The 20654-nt window shown below is 35.2% G+C and overlaps 2 protein-coding genes, 2 long non-coding RNA genes and 1 other non-coding gene across 9 annotated transcripts; 2 read left to right on the forward strand and 3 right to left on the reverse strand.

Annotated features, from left to right (window-relative positions):
- Positions 1-1703: 1703 nt before the first annotated feature.
- Positions 1704-3870, reverse strand: LOC125597625. 2 transcript variants are annotated; one of them, XR_007331851.1, is made up of 7 exons: positions 3579-3868; positions 3364-3475; positions 3220-3269; positions 3007-3054; positions 2687-2943; positions 2225-2439; positions 1704-2087 (listed from the first exon to the last, which is right to left on the reverse strand). It is a non-coding gene; the product is annotated as an uncharacterized LOC125597625 (long non-coding RNA). The 2 variants fall into 2 exon arrangements; XR_007331850.1 differs by having other exon boundaries at positions 3220-3475; positions 3579-3870.
- Positions 3871-6739: 2869 nt separating this feature from the next.
- Positions 6740-6813, reverse strand: TRNAI-UAU. The gene has a single exon. It is a non-coding gene; the product is annotated as a tRNA-Ile (tRNA).
- A 234-nt stretch (positions 6814-7047) lies between these two features.
- Positions 7048-9749, reverse strand: LOC125597626 (sodium/calcium exchanger NCL-like). Its single transcript, XM_048772228.1, has 6 exons — positions 9193-9749; positions 8714-8899; positions 8439-8620; positions 8210-8355; positions 7543-8137; positions 7048-7463 (listed from the first exon to the last, which is right to left on the reverse strand). Exons 1-6 carry the CDS (start codon positions 9590-9592, stop codon positions 7215-7217), a joined length of 1758 nt encoding a protein of 585 aa, XP_048628185.1. The 5' UTR covers positions 9593-9749; the 3' UTR covers positions 7048-7214.
- A 1444-nt stretch (positions 9750-11193) lies between these two features.
- LOC106454969 lies at positions 11194-14379 on the forward strand. 2 transcript variants are annotated; one of them, XM_048772229.1, is made up of 9 exons: positions 11194-11664; positions 12050-12157; positions 12272-12354; positions 12434-12882; positions 12960-13123; positions 13196-13281; positions 13369-13499; positions 13579-13899; positions 13991-14379. In XM_048772229.1, the coding sequence occupies exons 1-9, from the start codon at positions 11341-11343 to the stop codon at positions 14242-14244; spliced, it is 1920 nt and encodes a 639-aa protein (XP_048628186.1). In that variant the 5' UTR covers positions 11194-11340; the 3' UTR covers positions 14245-14379. The 2 variants fall into 2 exon arrangements, with proteins under 2 accessions (XP_048628186.1, XP_048628187.1); XM_048772230.1 differs by having other exon boundaries at positions 11257-11664; positions 12050-12140.
- Positions 14380-15922: 1543 nt separating this feature from the next.
- Positions 15923-18849, forward strand: LOC106454968. Of its 3 annotated transcripts, none has more exons than XR_007331854.1 (7): positions 15923-16970; positions 17127-17249; positions 17326-17501; positions 17713-17959; positions 18047-18139; positions 18262-18331; positions 18468-18849. It is a non-coding gene; the product is annotated as an uncharacterized LOC106454968 (long non-coding RNA). The 3 variants fall into 3 exon arrangements; XR_007331852.1 differs by having other exon boundaries at positions 15925-16970; positions 17608-17959; XR_007331853.1 differs by having other exon boundaries at positions 15925-16970; positions 17170-17249; positions 17608-17959.
- Positions 18850-20654: the final 1805 nt, after the last annotated feature.

The following is a 20654-nucleotide window of genomic DNA, read 5'->3' on the forward strand; positions in this document are numbered from 1 at the left end:
GGAGGAACTGTGATCCGAAGAGACAATGCTATTTTATTCAGCAGATACTATGTCTTCGATAATGGCTTGTATTCTAAAAACAATTGGGCCTCCATTGAAATGAGTAGGAAAGTCCTATAAACAAATTTCCGAAAGAGAATTTTTAGATCGTTAAAATAGAATGACACATGGTAAAATTTTCCCTATGCTTTGATGTCAATTAAATTGTTGAATTCAACACCACCTCCTAAGTCACCGACTAACTCTATATTATTAACCTTTTAATTTGAATTGACGAAATTGTACCATTCGCTCCTTTCTTTAATTATGATAAATTTTTATTACAATAAAATAGACTTTTGTCTATTCCTATTGCGCCATATCAGAGCATAGGGAAAATAATAGATTTGAATTATTTTAAAGGATTTGAGATTTTAATGCATTTCTCTAATTCTTTTGTTTTAGATTTTAAAGGAATACAATTAAATTTGATAGAAATCAATTCTGTTAAATTTCATGAGTTTTTGAATCTTTGTATGAAAAACCCAAAATTTGAAAAGTAGAATAAAAAATCATAATAAAGATGTAGAATAAAGCCATAACACAAATAATAAAACCAAAAATCATTTTGGTACTAGATAGGTAGAGAAAGTCATTTTAAAAAGTAGAATAAAAAATCTACTAACAAAAAAGTAATAAAAGCCAATTATTTGTATATCATTTTTTTTTGTCGACATGTATATCATTATTTAAAGATGTAAAGATAAGACTATAACAGAATATAAAAAAGTTTGTTCCCCTATTGTAATATGGATTACAACAAACAATATACGTTTGTCATTTTGTCAAAAAGATAATATATTTTTTCAATTGATAATGAACATTACATTTCTAAGTCCATTGTCTCAATAACTTTGACGTACATATATAATAAATAAATGATATAAAGAATTATCTTCAAATCCTAACTTAAATCTTAGAATTGGTTCATTACATAATATAATAAGTTTTCCATTAAATTTTTTCAAATAGAATAACCATGAAATCCACCAAAAATTGAATGACAAAAATATTTAATAGAACTAGAGATTTTTCCGGGCTACGCCCGGATTTGTTCATATATATTTTTATCAAACTCCTATGTATTTTAATTAAATTTAGATTATTTTAGAGTTTATATAATATTTTATATACTTAGACAATAAATTATTAGACATAACTATTCTTTTCTGTTGTTTTTGGTGACTACAAATTGGATATTATTCAAATTCACATCTTTCTTTTCAAAATATAAAAAATACATATCAGCTGGTAAACAAATTTATAAAAAGTAAACTGAATCTTAGTTAAAGTTTTGTTATTCTTTTCTCTTTTACTTGAGTTTTTATGAAAATATGGGAAACATGTTAACCAAATAGCATGATTAAGGAAAAAAAATTAATTTGGGAAACTTCTACTCAAAAGTACCTTAAGGTCAATTAGTCATCACTCATCAGAGTTTTTGTGTTTCCTTTTAGAGTTCAAGTAGAAAGTTGTCTTATGATTCAAAAAGGTAGTGATGATGGAACCAGTTTGGCCTCACACAGACCGAGGACTAACATCATGGAAGAACTACCAAGCCCAAAATTATTAATATCACGATAGAACCAAGGTCTCCGATTGTGATACCTCTCGAGTTTGGTGAGATCACCATTCCTGCAAGAGTGTAAACCTCGAACAGAAGATACTACAAAAACAGACTCTCTTGCCCTTAACTCAACAAACACAGCGTCAGTCCGGTGGTTAAATAGAAACCCGCATAGTTCCATAACCATAACAAAACAAAGTATCCCTCAGCCATAACCACCGAACCCATTTTCCCACCGCTTTCACATATTTGATAAGTAGTTGTGATTAAATAAAAAGGATGGTTCTTCTTTCTTCAGAGATCCAAGTATAAGAAAGAACAACCATCGTCCGTCTCAATTGTCTCCATGAAAGCTTCACGCCAAGTATATCCCATGTTGTCTTACTCTAACCAGAGAAAGCAGACATTTTCGGCCATACCTCTTGAAATCGTTTCTTCTATGTATTAATACGGCAATTCACGTCCATTGATTCAGAAATCTCTGCAAATATTATGTCTTAGTATGAAGATTGTTGCAGTGAACTAAAGAGTACTGATTTTCTTTGCATAGACTGAGTAATTGTGTGACCTTTATTGAGTGAATTATAAGTAGTGAGTCGGAAAGAAATTATAACTTACTTGTGTAGCAGCCGGTCCATTCCCAAGTTCCGTTTCCAACAGCAAATTCCTTTTCTTATCTCACTCTTACTCTAGCAGGTTTTCTCTCTCCAGCTTCTCACTTTTCTCTCTCTTGTACCTTTTCTTCTTCTTCTTCTCTTGCGCTTCCTCTCTGCCTCAATAGCTCCCTCAAAAAACGCTTCTCCTCTTCCTGTCCATGGTTTGTGGAAGCTTAGCTGTCAAACAAAAGAAGCAAGGATTGAATTGAATATTTTAATGGAAAATTACCCGTGAGGGGAAGAATATGGAAAAAATCAACATGAAAGATTTGCATGCAAAGTGGAGCTGTCCCCCGAATTCTCATTTTGAATTTTGGAATTGGTAATCATGGTTTGACCAGAAATAACACAATTTCCTTTAATACATACACTTTTCATTGCCAAACCACCATTTGCAAGAGTAGAGGCAGTCACAATTTCATACCTAAGCATCAGCAATATTCTCTGGACTGAATCACACCGACCACAATGGAGCAAAACACTCGGTATTCTCAGAGCTGTGGAGAGCTTCCTGAAGAAATCAACAGTGATGTAACTGCACTCCATGTCCACCAGCTGCAGTGTTGCGTTCTTACTTCCCTCCCACTTCTTGTTCACTGACTCTATGGCTGTATTTTTCATCGCCGCACTCAGAGTTTGGTATTGGTTCAATCCTTACACATGTTCAAGCCGTCTATAACACTGAGCCAAAGTAAATAAGTCTTAAGATCGTATATATAGTACAAACAGAAGAACAGAACGTACCGTCTCATTCACAGACTTGTGAACCAGATCCATCAAGGTCGCATGAACCTGGTAGTAAAAGAAGCACACAAAGAAAGATGAAAGATGGTTATTGTATGTTTTGTTTTGTTGCTGATTCACTTTATATTGGTTAAGAGTTATAGGAACTCAATTACTATAACAACTCATGGTTTAAATTTATAAATATTAGCAGCAAAAGTGGCAAAGACATACACTCCATCAACACACTTCTTGAATATTTGATCGAAAAGTAATAACTTTCCCTGCACCATAACAGTAATCAAACCCTTTTTTTAACAGTAATCAAATCTTAATATCTAAAAATAAAAATTAAAGATAAAAAATACACAATTTTACCCCAGTTTCAGATGGTAGCGGCTTTCCATGACTACTAAGTTTATATTCCAGCTCTCACATTTTCTGTTAATAATCATATGGACGCCTAGAAAGGTTGGCTTGATCACATGTTCTAGATGTTGTACAAACAACAAAAGATAAATTTACAAACAACAAAGAACGGGAAAAAAATATGAACCAATGCTTTTTCCTCAATGAGTATAAGGTAGTCTTACCCGAATTGGTGGATTTGAAAACCAAAGCGGCTTGCTCCCAAAGTTCGAGGTTTGGTTTCCACTCGAAAGAGAATAACAGTATATAAAGGAGGAGGAGAAGAGCAAACGGAAAGGAACTCATCAAGAAGAATTGATGGATCGAGATGTCGTGGGGTACTGATTGTAGAGATGTGGATCGAGAGATCTGTTACGATGAAGAGCAAAGGGAGAAGACGAAGAGATGGAGGCGCAAAGCATCGGGGTTTCCGTCTCGTGTTGTTTTTTTTTAATATCTATCCTATAAGAGACCAAGCCCAGTAAACCATGTTCTAAATATTTGGTGCCTTATAATTATTTTGTTATATAGAATTTAAGTGAAATTCGTCCATTATATATGCGTCAGACTATGTTCTAGGTACATGCAAAATCAATACTTACCTATAGGTATTCGTATAATTATTAAAAATGCATATGAGATCTATAATTATTAAAAATGCATATGAGATCCACCTTGTATTAACCAATAAAGCCCAGTTCACAATCGTAATCGAAGCCCAGTTCACAGTCGCTATATCCGTCTCGGGTGTGGGTTTTTATTATTAAACCGATAAAGACGAATCCAGTAAACCAAAAACAAACGCCTCCGGTATCCTACGTGTATTAATCAAATGATTTGATTGGGAGAATATATTTGCTTACGTGGATAGGCTTAAATCATTCTATATCTTCCTTTTAGTATAGGATAGATTAGTGAATTGGATAACACTATATTTAAAGTATTTTAGTAGAATAATTTCAAATTCATAATCCAATAACACAAAAATTTAAAAGAATCGATGATATACATATATAACTGAATAACATAAGAATTTCATGTACACTTCAATTATTTCAAATTCAGTTGAACTTCTAAATTGAATACCCATTTAATCTCAGAAAAAAAAATCTCATATTACTCATCTTCACCTTCTCCAATCTGAACATTCACGATTCACCATGGAGATAAAAGACAAGACTCACTCACCACAATCTCAATCCTTATTACCATCTCTCTCGTATCCTCCTCCACCCAGTACTCATTACTCAAGAAAAGCTTATGACATGATGATTTCCATGAAATACAAAAGAAGAGGACTGAGAGCTTCAGCGCAAGGTATACACGTACCAATTCAACCAAAACCAATAGATTTTAAGCGCAGTGGTTTAGGCTTTATGGGTGTAGACTTCATGCCTTCTCCAGACAAGTCTCCTCCTACTCAACATGAGCTTAAGGTAAAACATTCCCTTTGCTCATTTCTTATTTCATTAAGCAGTTACAAATTTGAAAAAAAAAAAACAATTTCTTAAAAGTTCTTTTACTAGTGGCTATTTAAAGTAAACATGTAATGAAAAAGTGAACAAGGATATTGATGTCTAGTGTAGAATAATATGTTTTTTTTAAACACTTACTTTAAGAAGTGTAAGAGATAACAGAAATGCATTCCTAAAGTTAAAGAAAGAGAGAAAGTAAGAAAGAGAAAGGGGATCTGTAATCGGGTCCGGTGACTGGCGGCGCGTGAGCGCGCGTGCCGTCACCGGAGCCCTCTAGCCACCAGCAAAGCTGTTGATTTCTGCTTCGGTCTTGTCTCCTCTCCCAACCGCCTTGCCCGAGCTCTGGAACAAGGCCATCCATGGCGGACCTGTCTCTGGCGTAAGGGCGCGGATGTGGTGAGGTAGGCGCGGTGAGGTTTTTCGTTCGGTTTCTTTGGTTTGTCTCCGGGAGGTGGAGGCTTCTTCAGCTCCGTCGACGCCGGTTCCTGTCCCCGCGAGGTGGAGGCTTCCGCAGCTCTGACGTCGTCGGTCTAGATCTCGGGGGGTGAAAGTGTTTCGTTGCTTTGCCTTGCCGTTTTTGGTCCCTAGGTTTCGTTTTAGGGTTTGTTTTCTCTATTTTTAGTTTCACGGTTCTGGATTGGTTGGGTGGGTGGAGATCTCGTAGGTGGGTGATCGAAGCTCGACCGCGGTTAAAGGTGTTGGGTCGCGCGAAGCTTCTATCTCGGTGATGGGGTTGAACGGTGTCGGATGAGATCTCGAATTTTCGATTGACGCTCTCCGAGTTTAGATTCACCTGAGTGGAAAGCGTTTGCGGCGGTGATGGTTCTGAGTGGGTGGTTTCCGATTCCTAAGGGTGAATCGATGGTTGGTGTAACTGGTGGCGTTTCGAAGGGAGGCGTCGTCGGAGCCGCAGCGTTTGTCCGCGCGGCGGCGGAGCTCCTTCGGGATCATTGGGCATCGCAGATGGGCCTTGGGCCATGCTTGTGATTTGTTTTCTTTGGGCCCGTTTCCTTGGGTTTTTTGTAATATGTGTTATGGGCTTTTTGCCCTTTAATGAAAATTTCAATTGAGAAAAAAAAAAAAAAAAAAAAAAGAAGTGTAAGAGATCCACCAAACTTGAGTGTGTGATATAGGGTGTGATTGGTAGTGGCTGTGAGTTCTCTCTACAGCCTCATTTCTTTCTAGAGCACTAAATCTACACCAATCTTGATTTCTATTTTTTTTAAAGTTCACAGCCATTTTATAAAATCCACAGCACTTCTTTGAATTTTTGTCTTTACAATTTCTCTGCAGAGACAAAAACCTACAGCCCAAATTTAAAGACTTTTAAAAATTAAAAATCTAAAGCCAAAGCAATAAAAACCACAGCAATATTTCTACAGTCAAAAAATGAAATCACAGCACTTACCAATCAACCCCATAATAGTCTTTAATAAGTAAAAATAGAAAGGGACATGAGATTACTAGTACATGAAGACACCAATGTTGGTCGAAATGAAAAAAATTGGAAAGGAATAGCAACTCTCTTTCTTTCCAGATCAACAGTGCATTGTTAACACATAGTTAAACTAGCATGATTAATGTTATTTTGGTGAAAACGTGTTAAATTTTTCGCTATTGATACTTTGAAAATATTGTTGTTAATATGTAAATGTCATGGAGAAGCTCAACACTTCACTAACATGTGATATGATAAATATGAGATGAAAGTAGTGGACATAAGAAACTCAAATTGCAGCAGTAGTAAATAAATAAAAACGATAGGAAGCCTGAACCTAATATGCTAATGTTGAATAAGACATGAATCCAAAATGGGAAAAAAGTTGACAAGTTTATGAGGAAATTTCTAAAATTAAAATAAAATCAAAATTTGCTCCCGGCGGGGCTCGAACCCGCGACCTTCGGCTCATAAGACCAACGCTCTAACCAACTGAGCTACGGGAGCTTGTTGATTATAATATTATGCTTTAATATAAAATGAAACAGAATCCAAATGATATTAACAGCAAGAACCAATCATCAGTTGTTTCAATAAACGTCTGCCCCTGAATGAGATTACATGTGGTTTAAACTCTTTTTTTGGGTAGTAGTGTTGAAGCAATAGTAGAATATTAACATCCATGAGTAATATAACTTAAAAGAACAGTAAAAAGGGAAAGGAGAAGAATACATACTCAAGAAACAAGAAAAGATCATAAGATTAGCTTTAATAACAGTGTTGCAAACACATAAATCTCAGAAATGTAACTTGAGTTTTTTACACTCTCTGATCCATAACATAAACAAGAAGAGAAAAAAAAAAAAAAACACTCAATAGAACAAATCTTTGAAGGAGAGGGAATCTCTCTATGACCAGCCAAACCAGTAGTCAAGAATGTAGACCAGACCCAAAGAGAATGGGTAAAGCAAGTATGCTATGAAACATGTCCAAAGAGGATACGTTGTGCGGAAGCTAGCGAAACATCCCATCACCAGACAAACAATGAGAATCACCAACACCTCTGATGAAAAGTTCCATGTCAGTCCTCGAACGTAGACGATTGCTAGGAACACCGAGAGACACAGAATGTTGTTCATTGTCACTCCACCACATAGCTACACACAGAGAAAAATGGTTTTATTAATAAGTATAATGAGACAAGAAAGATGATTCCTTCATGGAAAATAAACAGACCTCGGAGAAAGTTAAGGAGGCGGTTCTGATCTTTTTGCGAGAGGCGAAGATGATGGCAGAGACGGCTTCACTCGAGTTGGTGGCTAGAGGCAGGGCGATGAAGGAAATGAAGAAAGATGGGATCCCTGTGGCTGCTGAGAAGTTGTTAACTGTGTCCACCAAAGGATCAGCAAATGCAGCTGCAATGGCTGCTCCCAACAGTAGCAGTAAAGCTGCTTTGATGGTGATCCATTTCGGGTCTGCAACTTCACCAGACTCCTCATCATTCTCACCATTTTCATTGTCTCCCAACAAAGCATGCTCTCTCTTTGTTTGCACATGGAAATGGTCAAGGAACTTCATTGTTCTAGGACCAGCGTCAGGACCAGAATGACCAGAAGCTCCCATTGCTTGAATAAGCCAATGCTTGATCCCACGGACAAACTCTTCTTGATCAACTTCCTCATCAAGAGTCTTGTCGAAATCTTGGAGAACTCTTCCCACAGCATCATCCTTGTCAAAATCTATGTCCTCAAAGCTGATACCAATGATAAGCGCCTTGAGTTCAGTGGCTGATAAGCGTCCGTCCTTGTTTGCATCAATTGTATCAAACAACCTAATAAACAGATTAAAAACTTTAAAGCACATGGTGAAACCGAGCCAAGTGGTGAAATAAAATTTGACTTACTTTCGAATGACATGTTCATCAGGCTGGCCTTCATCATCAAGAAGTCTTCCCAAAGCATGTTGTTTCAAATGCCTTAGGATTCCTGATATAACATGCTTGTGCTTCGCAAAAGCAAGCCTTCTCCTTTGGATCCATGGTTGGAACACCTATTACATAGAAGAACAATCTCATAAGCAAGATGTAGAAAGCAAAAAACAAAGAGACACCAGTCTAGTGGCTGGCTATGTACCTGATATACACAGTAGGAGATCAACATTAGGACCGAGAGGATTAGAGCAACCAACACGGCCAAGTGTCTTCCAGATGTGGAGTTCAACACTTGTGGAAGCTGGACAATAACGAACGGAATAACAGATATAGCCATTATTCTTGCGGCGTAGCTGGTCCAGACATCAACAGTTACACCAGAATCTATACACACAAAAAACAAAAATACAACAGTTATTAGCAATTTCACCTTTTTGTATGTCACAAGAGACATAGAGGTTGCTTTCTTGTTATTACCTTTAAGATGGAAGCCTTTGGTGTCTTGGTTGTTAAGAGCAATGTTATCACGAAGGTCACACTTGCCAACAACAGTGCAAGTTCCCCAGATTACAGTGAGAAGCATAACGGTGGAGCCAGCTAGCAAACCCATTCCCACAGATACTTGGCTTTGTGCAGTTGCTGCATCTCCAGATAGTCCAGACACTGCAAAATAAAACCCCAACGCAAAAAAAAAAAATACAATTCAAGAGAGACCCCATCAAGAAAAAAAAAATAAAACTTCACAAAAAAAAAAACAAAGATTCTATTGACACGCAAAAAAAAAAAAATTTGGCTAAAAAACAGAAGACATGAGATCATCAGTTACCATCAACGTATCATCATCATCATCATCATCATAACTAACTATATGATTCACAGAACCTAACAAAGATTCACTTTTTTTTATCTCTCAAACCTCAAACAGTACCAATAAAGAATAAACCTTTCAACCTTACCCATAATAAGCATAGCGTCCGGAAGAGCTCCGAGCATGGGAAGAAACAAACCACCGACGATTCCAGGTCCCAAGATCTCGAGCAAAAGCTCACTTCCGGCGGAGAGATACGTCGCCGCCGTGAACATGAGAAACCCATAAACCAAAATCAAGAACACGTTCCCAAGCGCCGTCTTAGTGCACGGCATGAATCCATACGTCTGCTCACAAGCCTCCTCTTTCTCCTCAGCCGGGGGAGCAGAGACCACGGTTTTGATGATCGATCCGGAGTCGAGACTTCCACCGGATATTCCATCGGAGATGAGATCGGCCGAAGATGGATGAACAGCGACGTACCGAGCGTAAGCCGACGAGGTGAAGAGGACGAGGAAGAGGAGAGAGAAGAGAGATCTGAGTCTCATGATGATGTGTTTGAAAAGAAGATCAAAGGATGACGTCCATGTGAGGATGAGTGTGTGATGTGTGTGTATATATATATATATATAACCGGAGCTTTTATTACAGAAGATATTGTTGTGTCTTATGTGTGTATAAATCGTGTGGGGGCAGTAAGGAAGGAAGATGAAGAGAGCAGAGTCATTTTACCATTTGAACCTTTCGTTTTCGCTTTATTTACCGTATTGGTTTACTTCTTCTGTGTATATATATTTTAATTAAAAAAGAACAGACATTCTAGTTGCTGTAATTTATTTAATAAAAATTGTTATAATACTTATCCACCTCAAGAAGAAAGAGATAAGAAAGAATTTATTGACAAAATAAAAGTCTCGGTGTACTACTACTACTACTTCCCCTACCTTAATGGCCTTCCTCAAATTCAACATTGAATTATTCAGCATTTGTTCTTTTTTTCCCACTATTTTGATATTGTAATATTTTATAAAAGGTTAAGCTAATAATATAATATATGACCTCGAAATATGATAAATATATATGGTTACCATCAATTTGGTCGTATTTTTCATGAATATTAAAGTATTTACATGAATTTAAAAATAATGAATCATAGAATATGCCTGTTCTAACTTTAGAATATATTAATAAGAAAGTTAAAGAATAAAATTGGTTTAAACGTTAATCCAACAACTTTTGGGGCCGATTTAAAAATTTAATGTAGGTTATGGGCTGGTATAAGAAAAAAGTAGGTAAGAAGGGCAATTCGGGAACTGTGCTTTTTAGCTCAGAACCGGTCGTTAGTCGTTATTACCGGATTTAGTTACCGGCGACACGTGTATATTAAGCCCAATCAGACCATCACAAGCGCCTAAGAGCACCATTAACCAAGGGTGCTTAGGAGTTGCTTAAATTTTTTTAAATTAAAAAAAATAGGAAAGAGAAGAAGAAGAAGAAAGAGGAGTGCTTAATTAGGCATCACAAGCACCTGTTGCTTGCACTATTTGCGGGCCCCACTAACACGTGGCGGCCCGCGATTGGTTCGTTTTTATTTTTTTTATTTTTTATTTTTTTAATCTGAAAAAAAACTAAAAATAAAAAATAAAAATAAAAGTAAGCACTCCACATGGAGTGCTAGGGTTAATGGTGCTCTAATACATAAGTCAACACTTGCCGATACCATACTAAATCAATCCAAAATTGTACTTTAAAAAAAAAACGCTGACCAAAATCGTACTTAAAAAGGTAAATGTGTTTATGAGGTGATGTAAAAAAAATGTGTATGTTCAGTTCAGGTTTCAGACTGAAATTAATTTGGTTCGGTTTAGGTTCTTATAAATGAGACAAAATGAAGAGACCGAAATTAAATTAATTTGGTTCGGTTCAGAATTTTAAAAGGAGATAAACCGAATCGAAACCAAATAAAATTTGGGTTAGTTCTTCACAATTTCGGTTTCAGGGTTTGTCGGTTAAAAGGTTAGGCTCACATTATTTCGGTTAAAATGCTTATGATTTAGTTGGGCTAAAGATACTTGGGCCTCGCTAAGAAACCCATTTAAATGGCCCAATTGAGTATCTTATTTAAGCCTAGGGTTTATCATCTGCATATTATATATATATATACACACTTGCCGCGGGAATCGCTTCTCGCCGGAGAGTTTCGTATCGCCGGAACCACCCCGTCGCTTGATTCTCGATTCGGCGGAGAGAAACCCTAATTTCCCTTTTATTGTTGAACTGAATCGAAGATAAGGCAATGGTGAAAAGCGAAGTGAAGACGGAGAAGCTTGATGACGACATCACAATCAAAGACAATAAGCACCGTCGCCGCGTGGTTAGCTCCGCCGAGGCCTTAGATAGAAAGTTCAAGAGAACCGTCCTCTGCGTGGCGAAACCATCTTACCTTCTGAGTCTGCTCGAGCGAAGTAGTACCCGATGCAACTACCTCAAACGGTTGCCGAAGATCCTTAGTGAGCTGCTTCGCCAGAGAAAGTGGAGAGAAGCTAGCGGTGTACTTAGCGTCTTGATGCAAGGGACTATGGGAGATGGTTCTCCTTCCATGAACCGCCTCAAATACGAGGTTCTCTCTTTTTCTTTTTTTTTTCATCTCCAAAAATGATGAAACTAGTTCTTTGCTTTGTTCCTTGTTGCTGTCTGTTTCTTACATATTCCTTTCTCTGTGTTTGTTTTCTGTTTAATCTCTAAAAATGATAGAACTAGTGCTTTGCTTGTTTGGTGTTGTTGCTCTTTGTTTCTTACATGTCCTGTTTCTTTTGTTGTCTCTCCAAAAATGATGAAGCTAGTGCTTTGCTTTGTTTGTTGTTGTTGCTGTCTGTTCATTACATGTTCCTGTTTACTGATTTGTTTTTTGATGGAACTTATGATTTGGTTTGTTGTTTCTCTGTCTGTTTCTTACATGTTCCTTTTGGTCTGGTTTGTGTTGTTTTTTTTTTTGTTTCTTGCAGGCTCAAATACAGATTGTGAGTCACTTGCAACCTGACAAGAACAATGTTGAGGAGATTGAAAGAATATATGATACTTGGATCGGGAAGATTGGTAAACAGCATAAAGAGGTCCCTCTTTTTAGATTTATTTAGCTTGATTGTGCATGAGAAGCACTTGTTTGTTATCTTTTGACTGAGTATTGTTCCAAGGCTGACTTTGAGTTTAACTGGTTGTTCGAACAGGAGAGGCTCTTGGTTTGGTTCGAACAAATTTGTCATTTACTCGAGCATGGCATGGAGAAGGAGGCCGAGTATGCCGCAATAGGGTATAGTTTAATGATATCTTATTGAACTAGCTTTTGATTGAATTAGTTTTGATGGCTGATCTTCTTCTTGTTTTGGCAGCATGATGCGCAGCCGTGATTTGGGAAACCTTCCACGGACCAATCTATATATAGGAATCACATGCTACAGACTGTGGTGTCGTAAATACTCGGAGGAGCTGGAGCCTAAAGACGCAGACTGCAGTGACAGCATATCTAACATGTCTCAGTCAGGATCTGGTGTTATGGCCGAGTGTTCACCCAGGAACGAGTCTGTTTACTCTGTGGAGTCTTCGGGTTCTGTTAGAAACGTGTCAGAGGCTTCTGTCGGGAATTGCGAAGTAAATTCTGATGCCTCGACGCGTGACTCAGGGTCAGTGGTGGAGGTGAAGGTAAAACTGGAGAATGTTAAAGTGGAGGAGAGTTGTCAGCATTTTACTGAACCACCACGAATCTATGCCTCGTCTGAAGAAAACGAAGAGCCTTTGAGAGATGGAGTTTCATTTGATCCCGCTCTTGTTCAAATTCTTGGTTAGTAGAATTTTCTTTAGCTTTATAAAACCCACAACCAGTTCTGTTGATTTCATGGCTTCTTGTTGTTTTGTTAGGGGAGATGGATCCATGGTTGCTTCCTTTTAAACCACCAGAAGATCCTGATTGCCATGGAAAGATAGTCAATGATTCTTTTTATAAGGACGCTGTGTCATATCTGCGGCTTACTATGCAGTCCCCTCGTTATGTATCTTTGGCTGCATTACATCCTCTTGTACAGGTAAAAATTGATGACTCATAATCTCATAATGTTCCTTCCTTTAATATGTTTTCTTTTTGATTTTCCTTGTAGCTTCTCTTAATTGGAGGCCGTGTAGATGAAGCTATGAAATTGGTTGAGGAGATGTGTAACAAAGTACATGACATCAAACCTTTCAGGTAAAAATATGATCTCTCTCTCTCTCAGTCCCTATTAGTTTAGTATCTTTGCTTGAGACATTCAAGCTTTGTTTTGCTTAATTGTAGGATTAGAGCTGCTATGAAGGAGAAGTTTCATAATAACAGCGACGAGCTCGCAAAATGCTACGAAGATGTCTTAAAGATTGATCCTAGTTGTGTAACCACCTTAAAGAAGCTTATTGAAATGTCAAAAGAAGGTACTTAAACTTAGCATCAAGCCATCGAACATTTTTTTTTTATTCCGTCTCTAATATCGTTTGTTTTTCAAACTTGCAGACGGGTATAGTAGAGAGTCGCTAATAGAAATGATAGCATTGCATGTAGAAGCTTCTTTCCCTGAGCCCCAAATTTGGAAAGAGTTTGCAGAGATGTTGATTCTCTTCTTTGAGAATGTTGATGAAGATCGAATGTCTGTATGCCTCAACAGAGATGGAGAAGAAGGGTGTCAACAAACATACTCTGTTCGATACAACCGGACACCTAGAATGTTCACCGGTACTTCATGGACACGTAGAGCTAAGTGGTGGCTAAATCGCCATTTCTCCCCGGAGATACTCGAGACAGAAATGAAAAAGCTCGAGGCAGAACAGATAAATGGTACATCTTTATATGCAACCCTGCTTCCAGATTCAGTCTTCGTGTTTTTCTTTTCAATTATCTAATTGTAAGTAAATTCTGATGTTGATAGGAGATTTGGAGATGTTGAGATTGATGAGTTTCAAAGCGGCATGTGCAAGTCGTCTCTACGGACCAGAGTTTGGTTATGTTACAACAGTTTATGGTCTGCTGGAGAGTTGTAGAAACAACATACAAAACATGTGTATGCTTGAGAATGATAGTAACAACATAGGTATGTTGGAGAATGGTAGAAACAGTTCAGAATTATTCAACTTTGTGCGAAGACACAGACAGAATTGGAACAGGATATACAACTTAGAATAGTTTACACACGGTACATTCTTGGTTTACTAAATATTTACTGTATTTTTTTTGTTGTAAGATTCACTTTGATGTAAGAATACGGACCTACTAAAATGTTTACACAGATTTTAAATTTGAATTTTCTTTTCTTCACAATGTTTGATAGGTCTCTGGCTATTCGGATTATATATAGTTTCAAAAGATTTCGATACTATGTTTATATTTTTTTAAATTTTTTAATATCAGATGACTGTTTTATTATTCATGTCAGATGTTATTCAAACTAGATGTGCTTTGATATGTCAGATAGGAATTAAAAAACCGGTAAACTACATAATCTTAAGAAAAGTTATTGCACTCTTAGCTGATGAATTTGTTGAAATATTTTAAGCTGTAGAAAATAGTCAATCCTGAAGTTTTGGAATTTTATCTTTAGAATTGTTAACTCTTTTAGCTTTGTAGAGATATCTATCCATGCTGTTGGTTTTTCAATCAGCGAAATCAAGTTTTTTAAGTCTGACGAATATTTAACATGCTTTTTATCTTCCAAATAAGTCCTTGCAATTTCATATGTAGAGATAACACTCTTTTGGTTGGTTCTTAATGGCTAAAGTTGTGTATTTCCTGTGAATCTTTCTTGTTCCAACCACATTAAAATGTAAGTCATGTATCCATGCTCGGTAAACCAAACAAATGTTTTCCAAGCATATATTTTGTGTACACGATGGAGTCGGTGGTGGCTCTTCTTCCTCCACAGGCGTTTCATTTGCAAGTTTGACATTCACTCTCCGCATGTTTAATAGTTTTTAAAGGGTTCTTATCAATTCCTCTAAATAACTTATAATTTTAAACTTTCTAAATAATACCAAATTTTCAAAGAATAAGGATCTCTGTCCAGCTCCACGTCTCCAATGTCACTCTTCCGCTAAAAGGTAATTGAGATTGGTGTAAACACTTGATATCATGAAAATAGAATGGCTAGAAGGAGTTGTTGATGATGCCCATTTTGTAAAACTGGGAGACATCCAAAAGAAACATGATTCACAAATTCATCAAATGCTCCACAATTAGGGCCATTATTATCACATCACATATGATGACATGCTAGATTATGTGTAGCCATTAAATGACTTGTCACCATTTGCCATATATGATGATGCATTTTAAGAAGAGCATTTATCTTCGACGAAAAGGCTTGTAGCTGAAAGTTACTGTGTTCTGAATACATAATGTATGCTTAATTGTTCAGAACATTCTTTGCTACCTAATATTCATACGTAACAGTGTATTGTCCATTATTCATATAGCTCCAACAATAAGAATCTCGCTGTCTTGATTGACTTACGAAAAAACTCTGAATCAAAAAATATCCTTTGATACCTCCAGGGTCTCCAACAACTCCTCATTCCAACGTCTATTATCACCATGAATAAAGTCACTCACTGTCATCTTCGGGTGAACTACAAACATATGGGATCCATGGATTCTCCCAAACTCTAACTTCAAAACCTAAATGCACTTTTTGGCTGCTTCTCAATGCCACCAATGGTTTTACTTGTCCATATATAGGATGGATTCTCTGAATGATTTACTCGCACATGCGAAATAAATCTGAAATACTTACCATGCACTCTAGCAAGAAGAGAATATGAGAACTGAACTAACTTCCACAAGTGCTTTCCTAACAACATAAGATTAAAATCATGTATCATCCAAAAACCAAGACCACCTTTTTCTTTAACAATAGAGTTTTTTTCCTATTCAGATAACTTTAATTATTAAGTTGCTTGTTTTGGTTCTTTTTGGATTAAATTTGGATCAGTTTTTATTTAATTTTATTTTAAAAAATTAAAGTATTCAAATATATGAAGTACATGAAAAGCTAATAAAAAAATTTAAACTGCGCAGAAGTATTTGAATTAGCAAAATAGTTTTTATAAAAACTACCATATTTTTCAAAAATATTTTAGTGTATCTATTTTATAGAAGAGTCAAAAAATTAATATTATTAGTTAACTTTGTACTTTTGAGATACTAATTTAAATCTTTCTTTCAAATTAATCCAATATTTGAAATGCTTAACCTTGCTCTATTTGATATCTTTCTGAAATCAATTAAATTTTACTATTTTTTTAGTCGGATTCAAATTTTAGGTTTAGTTATAAATGATCATGCCTAATGTTTAAATCATGACTGTTATAAGATATTTATATCTTGAGAATAATAATAATAATAATAATAAATGGGTTTTATATGGCAACATGGATCACGTGGATGATGTAATTTATTACATCGAATCAAATATATGATCTAACATATACTAAAAGGAGAATATTCTGAGTGTTTAGGGTGTCCACGTGTCAAAATAAATCAACCTATCACGAGTTTACACTTCATCAGAGTCTCCACGTCAGCCAGCTGCCTTCTTTCTTTCTCTCACGCGCCTCCTCTAACAACCCAAACGTCGCTGTTACGAAACTTCGTTCTTCTCCACCTTTAACTATCTCCCTCCTCCATAACTGATAACTCCTCAAATCCTTTTTTTTAATTCCTCTGTTATGACCGCAACACTCGATGTCAACTTCTAGCTACGGCAAATCTAACCATGTTCCTTCCTCTTTCTGTTATTATCCTTCATCTTCCTTGCCTCATCGCCTCCTTCTCATCAAGTAAGGAGCTTCAGATATTTGACGCTCTACCTCTATGGAACGGATCAGATTAGGAGAAGAAAGTTCTTTAAGAGCAAGGTAATTCAATTTGTCTAATCGATGATATTCTTTTGTTTTCTTTAGTTTGAGGATGGAAACTACTCGACTATGGAATGAAAATCTCAGAAACAAGAAGAAATTTGAGACTCATGTGAATTACAGCAAATATACAATCTTAGATCCGAAAGTTTGCAGGTTCTGCCTCAGAAACTTAACAGATAGATCTCTTATTCTGAAGGGAAGCACAAACCATTCACGGGATGAAGTTTCCCAATTTGCAGATCAAGTTTTTCTCTACTCCGAGTGCACCGAACACTGGTAAATATAGTATGTTAAACTCACACCTGCCTAAGTTATGATAATAAGTATGAACATCATTTTCCAATATTTCCAGTTATCAAATCAAAAAGCTCTGGTGGGCAATAAATGCGTCAAGAAAATCTTATGGTTTCTTGGAAGGATGATTTTGTTTGTTGGGCATCTGTAGTCTTCTCAGGGAATCTTCCGGTTCCGGTCTTCTCTCCACCTCAAATACAAAAGCGGTCAGCACATGTTTGCAGCGTTAGGACGGTAAGAATTTCTCTAATATTCATGATTTCTTTTTACTTTTATGTTTTCACTTACACATGTAGATTTTGGAGATCTCTCTTTTGTTTAACGTCAGATTTGAAATTAGTTTTGCAAGACAGGAAATCGGTGAAGAAGATAGTAAATGAAAGTTGTAACAAATGAGGTGAGAGAAGTGATATCTCACTTTTTGTTTCCTTTTTTACTTGGAAAGATTATATGAGATTGGTTAATACGGAGGAGATGTGGCAAACACAAGATATTCTCTGCATGAGCAGATTTGAGACAGATGTGGGAAAAATTAAAATGACTAGAATTTGACCTGGATTGGTTAATACTTAAATAAGTAATACTCCCCATAATGACCCGCTGATGGTAGTAGACCTGTGCAAGTAGTGGCTGTTCCAACATCAAAGGGTCAAGCACTTGCTGATGAATATGGAAGCAAGTTCTTTGAAACAGTAAGCCAAACACGTCTCATGAAAACTTATAAAACTCCATTGGTTATTTGTTTGCTTGCGTGGCTAATAAGTCATTTCACATGACAGAGTGCCAAAACAAATCTAAATGTGGAAGAGGTTTTCTTCTCGATAGCAAAGGACATTAAGCAGAGACTCACAGATACTGACTCGAGACCAGAGGTAAGAATAAATAAAAATATAAAGGTGCCAACACGTCACTCTAATGTTTTTGTAATTACCTTTAGACCAGGCTCTGTTTTCTTAAATGATTGTCTTTCAAGTGTTTTTCTTTATTTCTGCAGGATGAAAAGAAGTGTATAGCCGGCAGTTTTTGTGACATGCTCTTCATAGCACCGTCAGACAGGAGCTAAGGTTCATAATTTAAAAGAAACAAAACTTTCTCATATTTTTTTACTTCATAGTGGATGAGTATTAAGTTAGCTGGTAAGTTTGATTTTATACTTGCAAATCTTAAAGTCTCCCCAAATGTTCTTGGAACTGCTTGCAGTGATGGTATGTAGGGTTACTTGACTCCATGTTCAGGGGAGTCTCGCCTGCCTATATTCAAGCCCCCAATGGAGGGTATGGAGGACATCTTGACCAACCAAGTCATGTGAGATCACTGACCTAGATCACAGGTTTCTTCTAATGGAAAGAATGTACTCAAACTCATCGAATGATACTTTGAAGATATAAGAAAAACAACATCTAATAATTTACTTGAAGATCATAATACTCCGGAGAAGATACTATTTCTTATGTTTATATTTTATTTTTTCTGACATTATATGTTACACTACAATTCTTTAGATCAATCTATGGAACCATTACTTTGTAAGGTAATAAAATAGTTCAATACTCAAACAAAAAAAAAGTTTAGTTACACCAAACTTTGTAGATAAATTCTTATTATTATTCCCATACCAAGTATCAGAAACATATATTATTATCTTATATCCAACCTAAAAAGTTAGAAAAAAATTAAAATTGAATAGTATATTCTAGATACTATTAAAATTATCTGATTTATCAATAATATATAAAAATAAAAATACTATTTAAATAATTTGTATGTAATCACTCATTTGTTAATAAATTCAGAAAATATTCATTTATGGTATATTTGAATTGGAAAAATTGTAAATTTAGAAAAACTATTTACCAAAAACAATATGAACATTGATTATTTTCATGAAAATGTATAGACATCAACCAAATTAATATGGCCGAAGAAAAAGGTTTTGAGAACATGTTAGAGAAGGCTATAAATCTACAAACTCACTACTTATTACATGTATCTATTTTACTACTTTCATAAAACATAAAGAATGGTATTTTGTAAGAAAAGCATATTATAGTATAAGTATCAACTAAACAACTTGACAAAAACATATAAACAGAAATAAAAGTAGATAACCAAAAATTAAAAAAAAAAACATATGAAAGATATACACTGTCAATTTAGAGTAGAACATAGCCCAGTTAAAATCATACAAAATATCGATTCCTATAACTAACACAATGAAATTTAGGTTGGATATCATGACGTCAAAAAATTTAATTGTAAAATATAAAAGATCAACAAAAATAATGATTCATACATAATATATAAGCAATTATTATTTAAAAATATATAATAAATTTTAAACAAAAAAAATCAATCCTCTGCACTACTCACAATAAAGCATATTATAGTTAAGGTTCTCTCTCATCCTACTATATAAAAGGGACTAAATCCCTACTTTCTAAGCCTTGCCACATGGGCAAAATATTGTGAACCAATCAAGATGCCATGTCATCCGGACTTGAGTTTGAGTTAAAAAAAAATAAGCTATTTTCGGAGCCCATTCGACCCATTTCGAAGCCTATTCCCGAGCCACTCTCTCATAAGCATAATCCCGTGTTCTAAACATCCTGTGTTAAATTTTTTAAAACACTCATATCTTAGAAATAGTTTAGAAAATATCTTTATATAAATGTTTTTTTCTTGAATAATATTTAACTATAATTTTTTGTATCTTCTTAACTTTTATAATAAAAATATTGTTTTCAGATAGCAACAAAATATATATAAAAATTATCTTATTTTTCAATTTTTGATAATTTTATTATATTATTTTAGAATCAATTATTTAATATTAATATAACATATAAATTTTATATGATTAAAATAAAATTCTTTTTTAATTATATATAAAATTCATTAAGGGTATTGTTTTAATTAACACATTAGCGAATCACTTAGAAATTAATAATAAATCAATAACCTATCTAAAAGTCTAAAACCTAATAAAATATGAAAAATAAGAAAAACTAACTAAATTTTAATATAAAATAGAAATTTAATATTACTAAAATAAAATTTATTTTAATATATATATAATATTAATTAAGGGTATTTTTTTAATTAATAAATTAGTGACTTAGCTAAAAATAAATAATAAATCAATGACTTAGCTAAAACCTAATAAAAACATGACAAATAAGCAAATTTACTAAAATTATGGATAATATGAAATATGATTGATTCTTTAATACAAAATTAAAATAAGAGTTTTGTTAAATCAAACATAAGTTTGTCGTATCGGTGTTACAAAAAAAAACATAATTAATAGTGTCGTAGGAATTATGTATTTTCCATTAGCGAATAAAATTGAAGCAGATTGTTGGAGGATATCTCAACGTATAGACGAGA

Source organism: Brassica napus, unplaced genomic scaffold, assembly GCF_020379485.1.
Source record: "Brassica napus cultivar Da-Ae unplaced genomic scaffold, Da-Ae ScsIHWf_1506;HRSCAF=2102, whole genome shotgun sequence".
NCBI lineage: Eukaryota > Viridiplantae > Streptophyta > Magnoliopsida > Brassicales > Brassicaceae > Brassica > Brassica napus.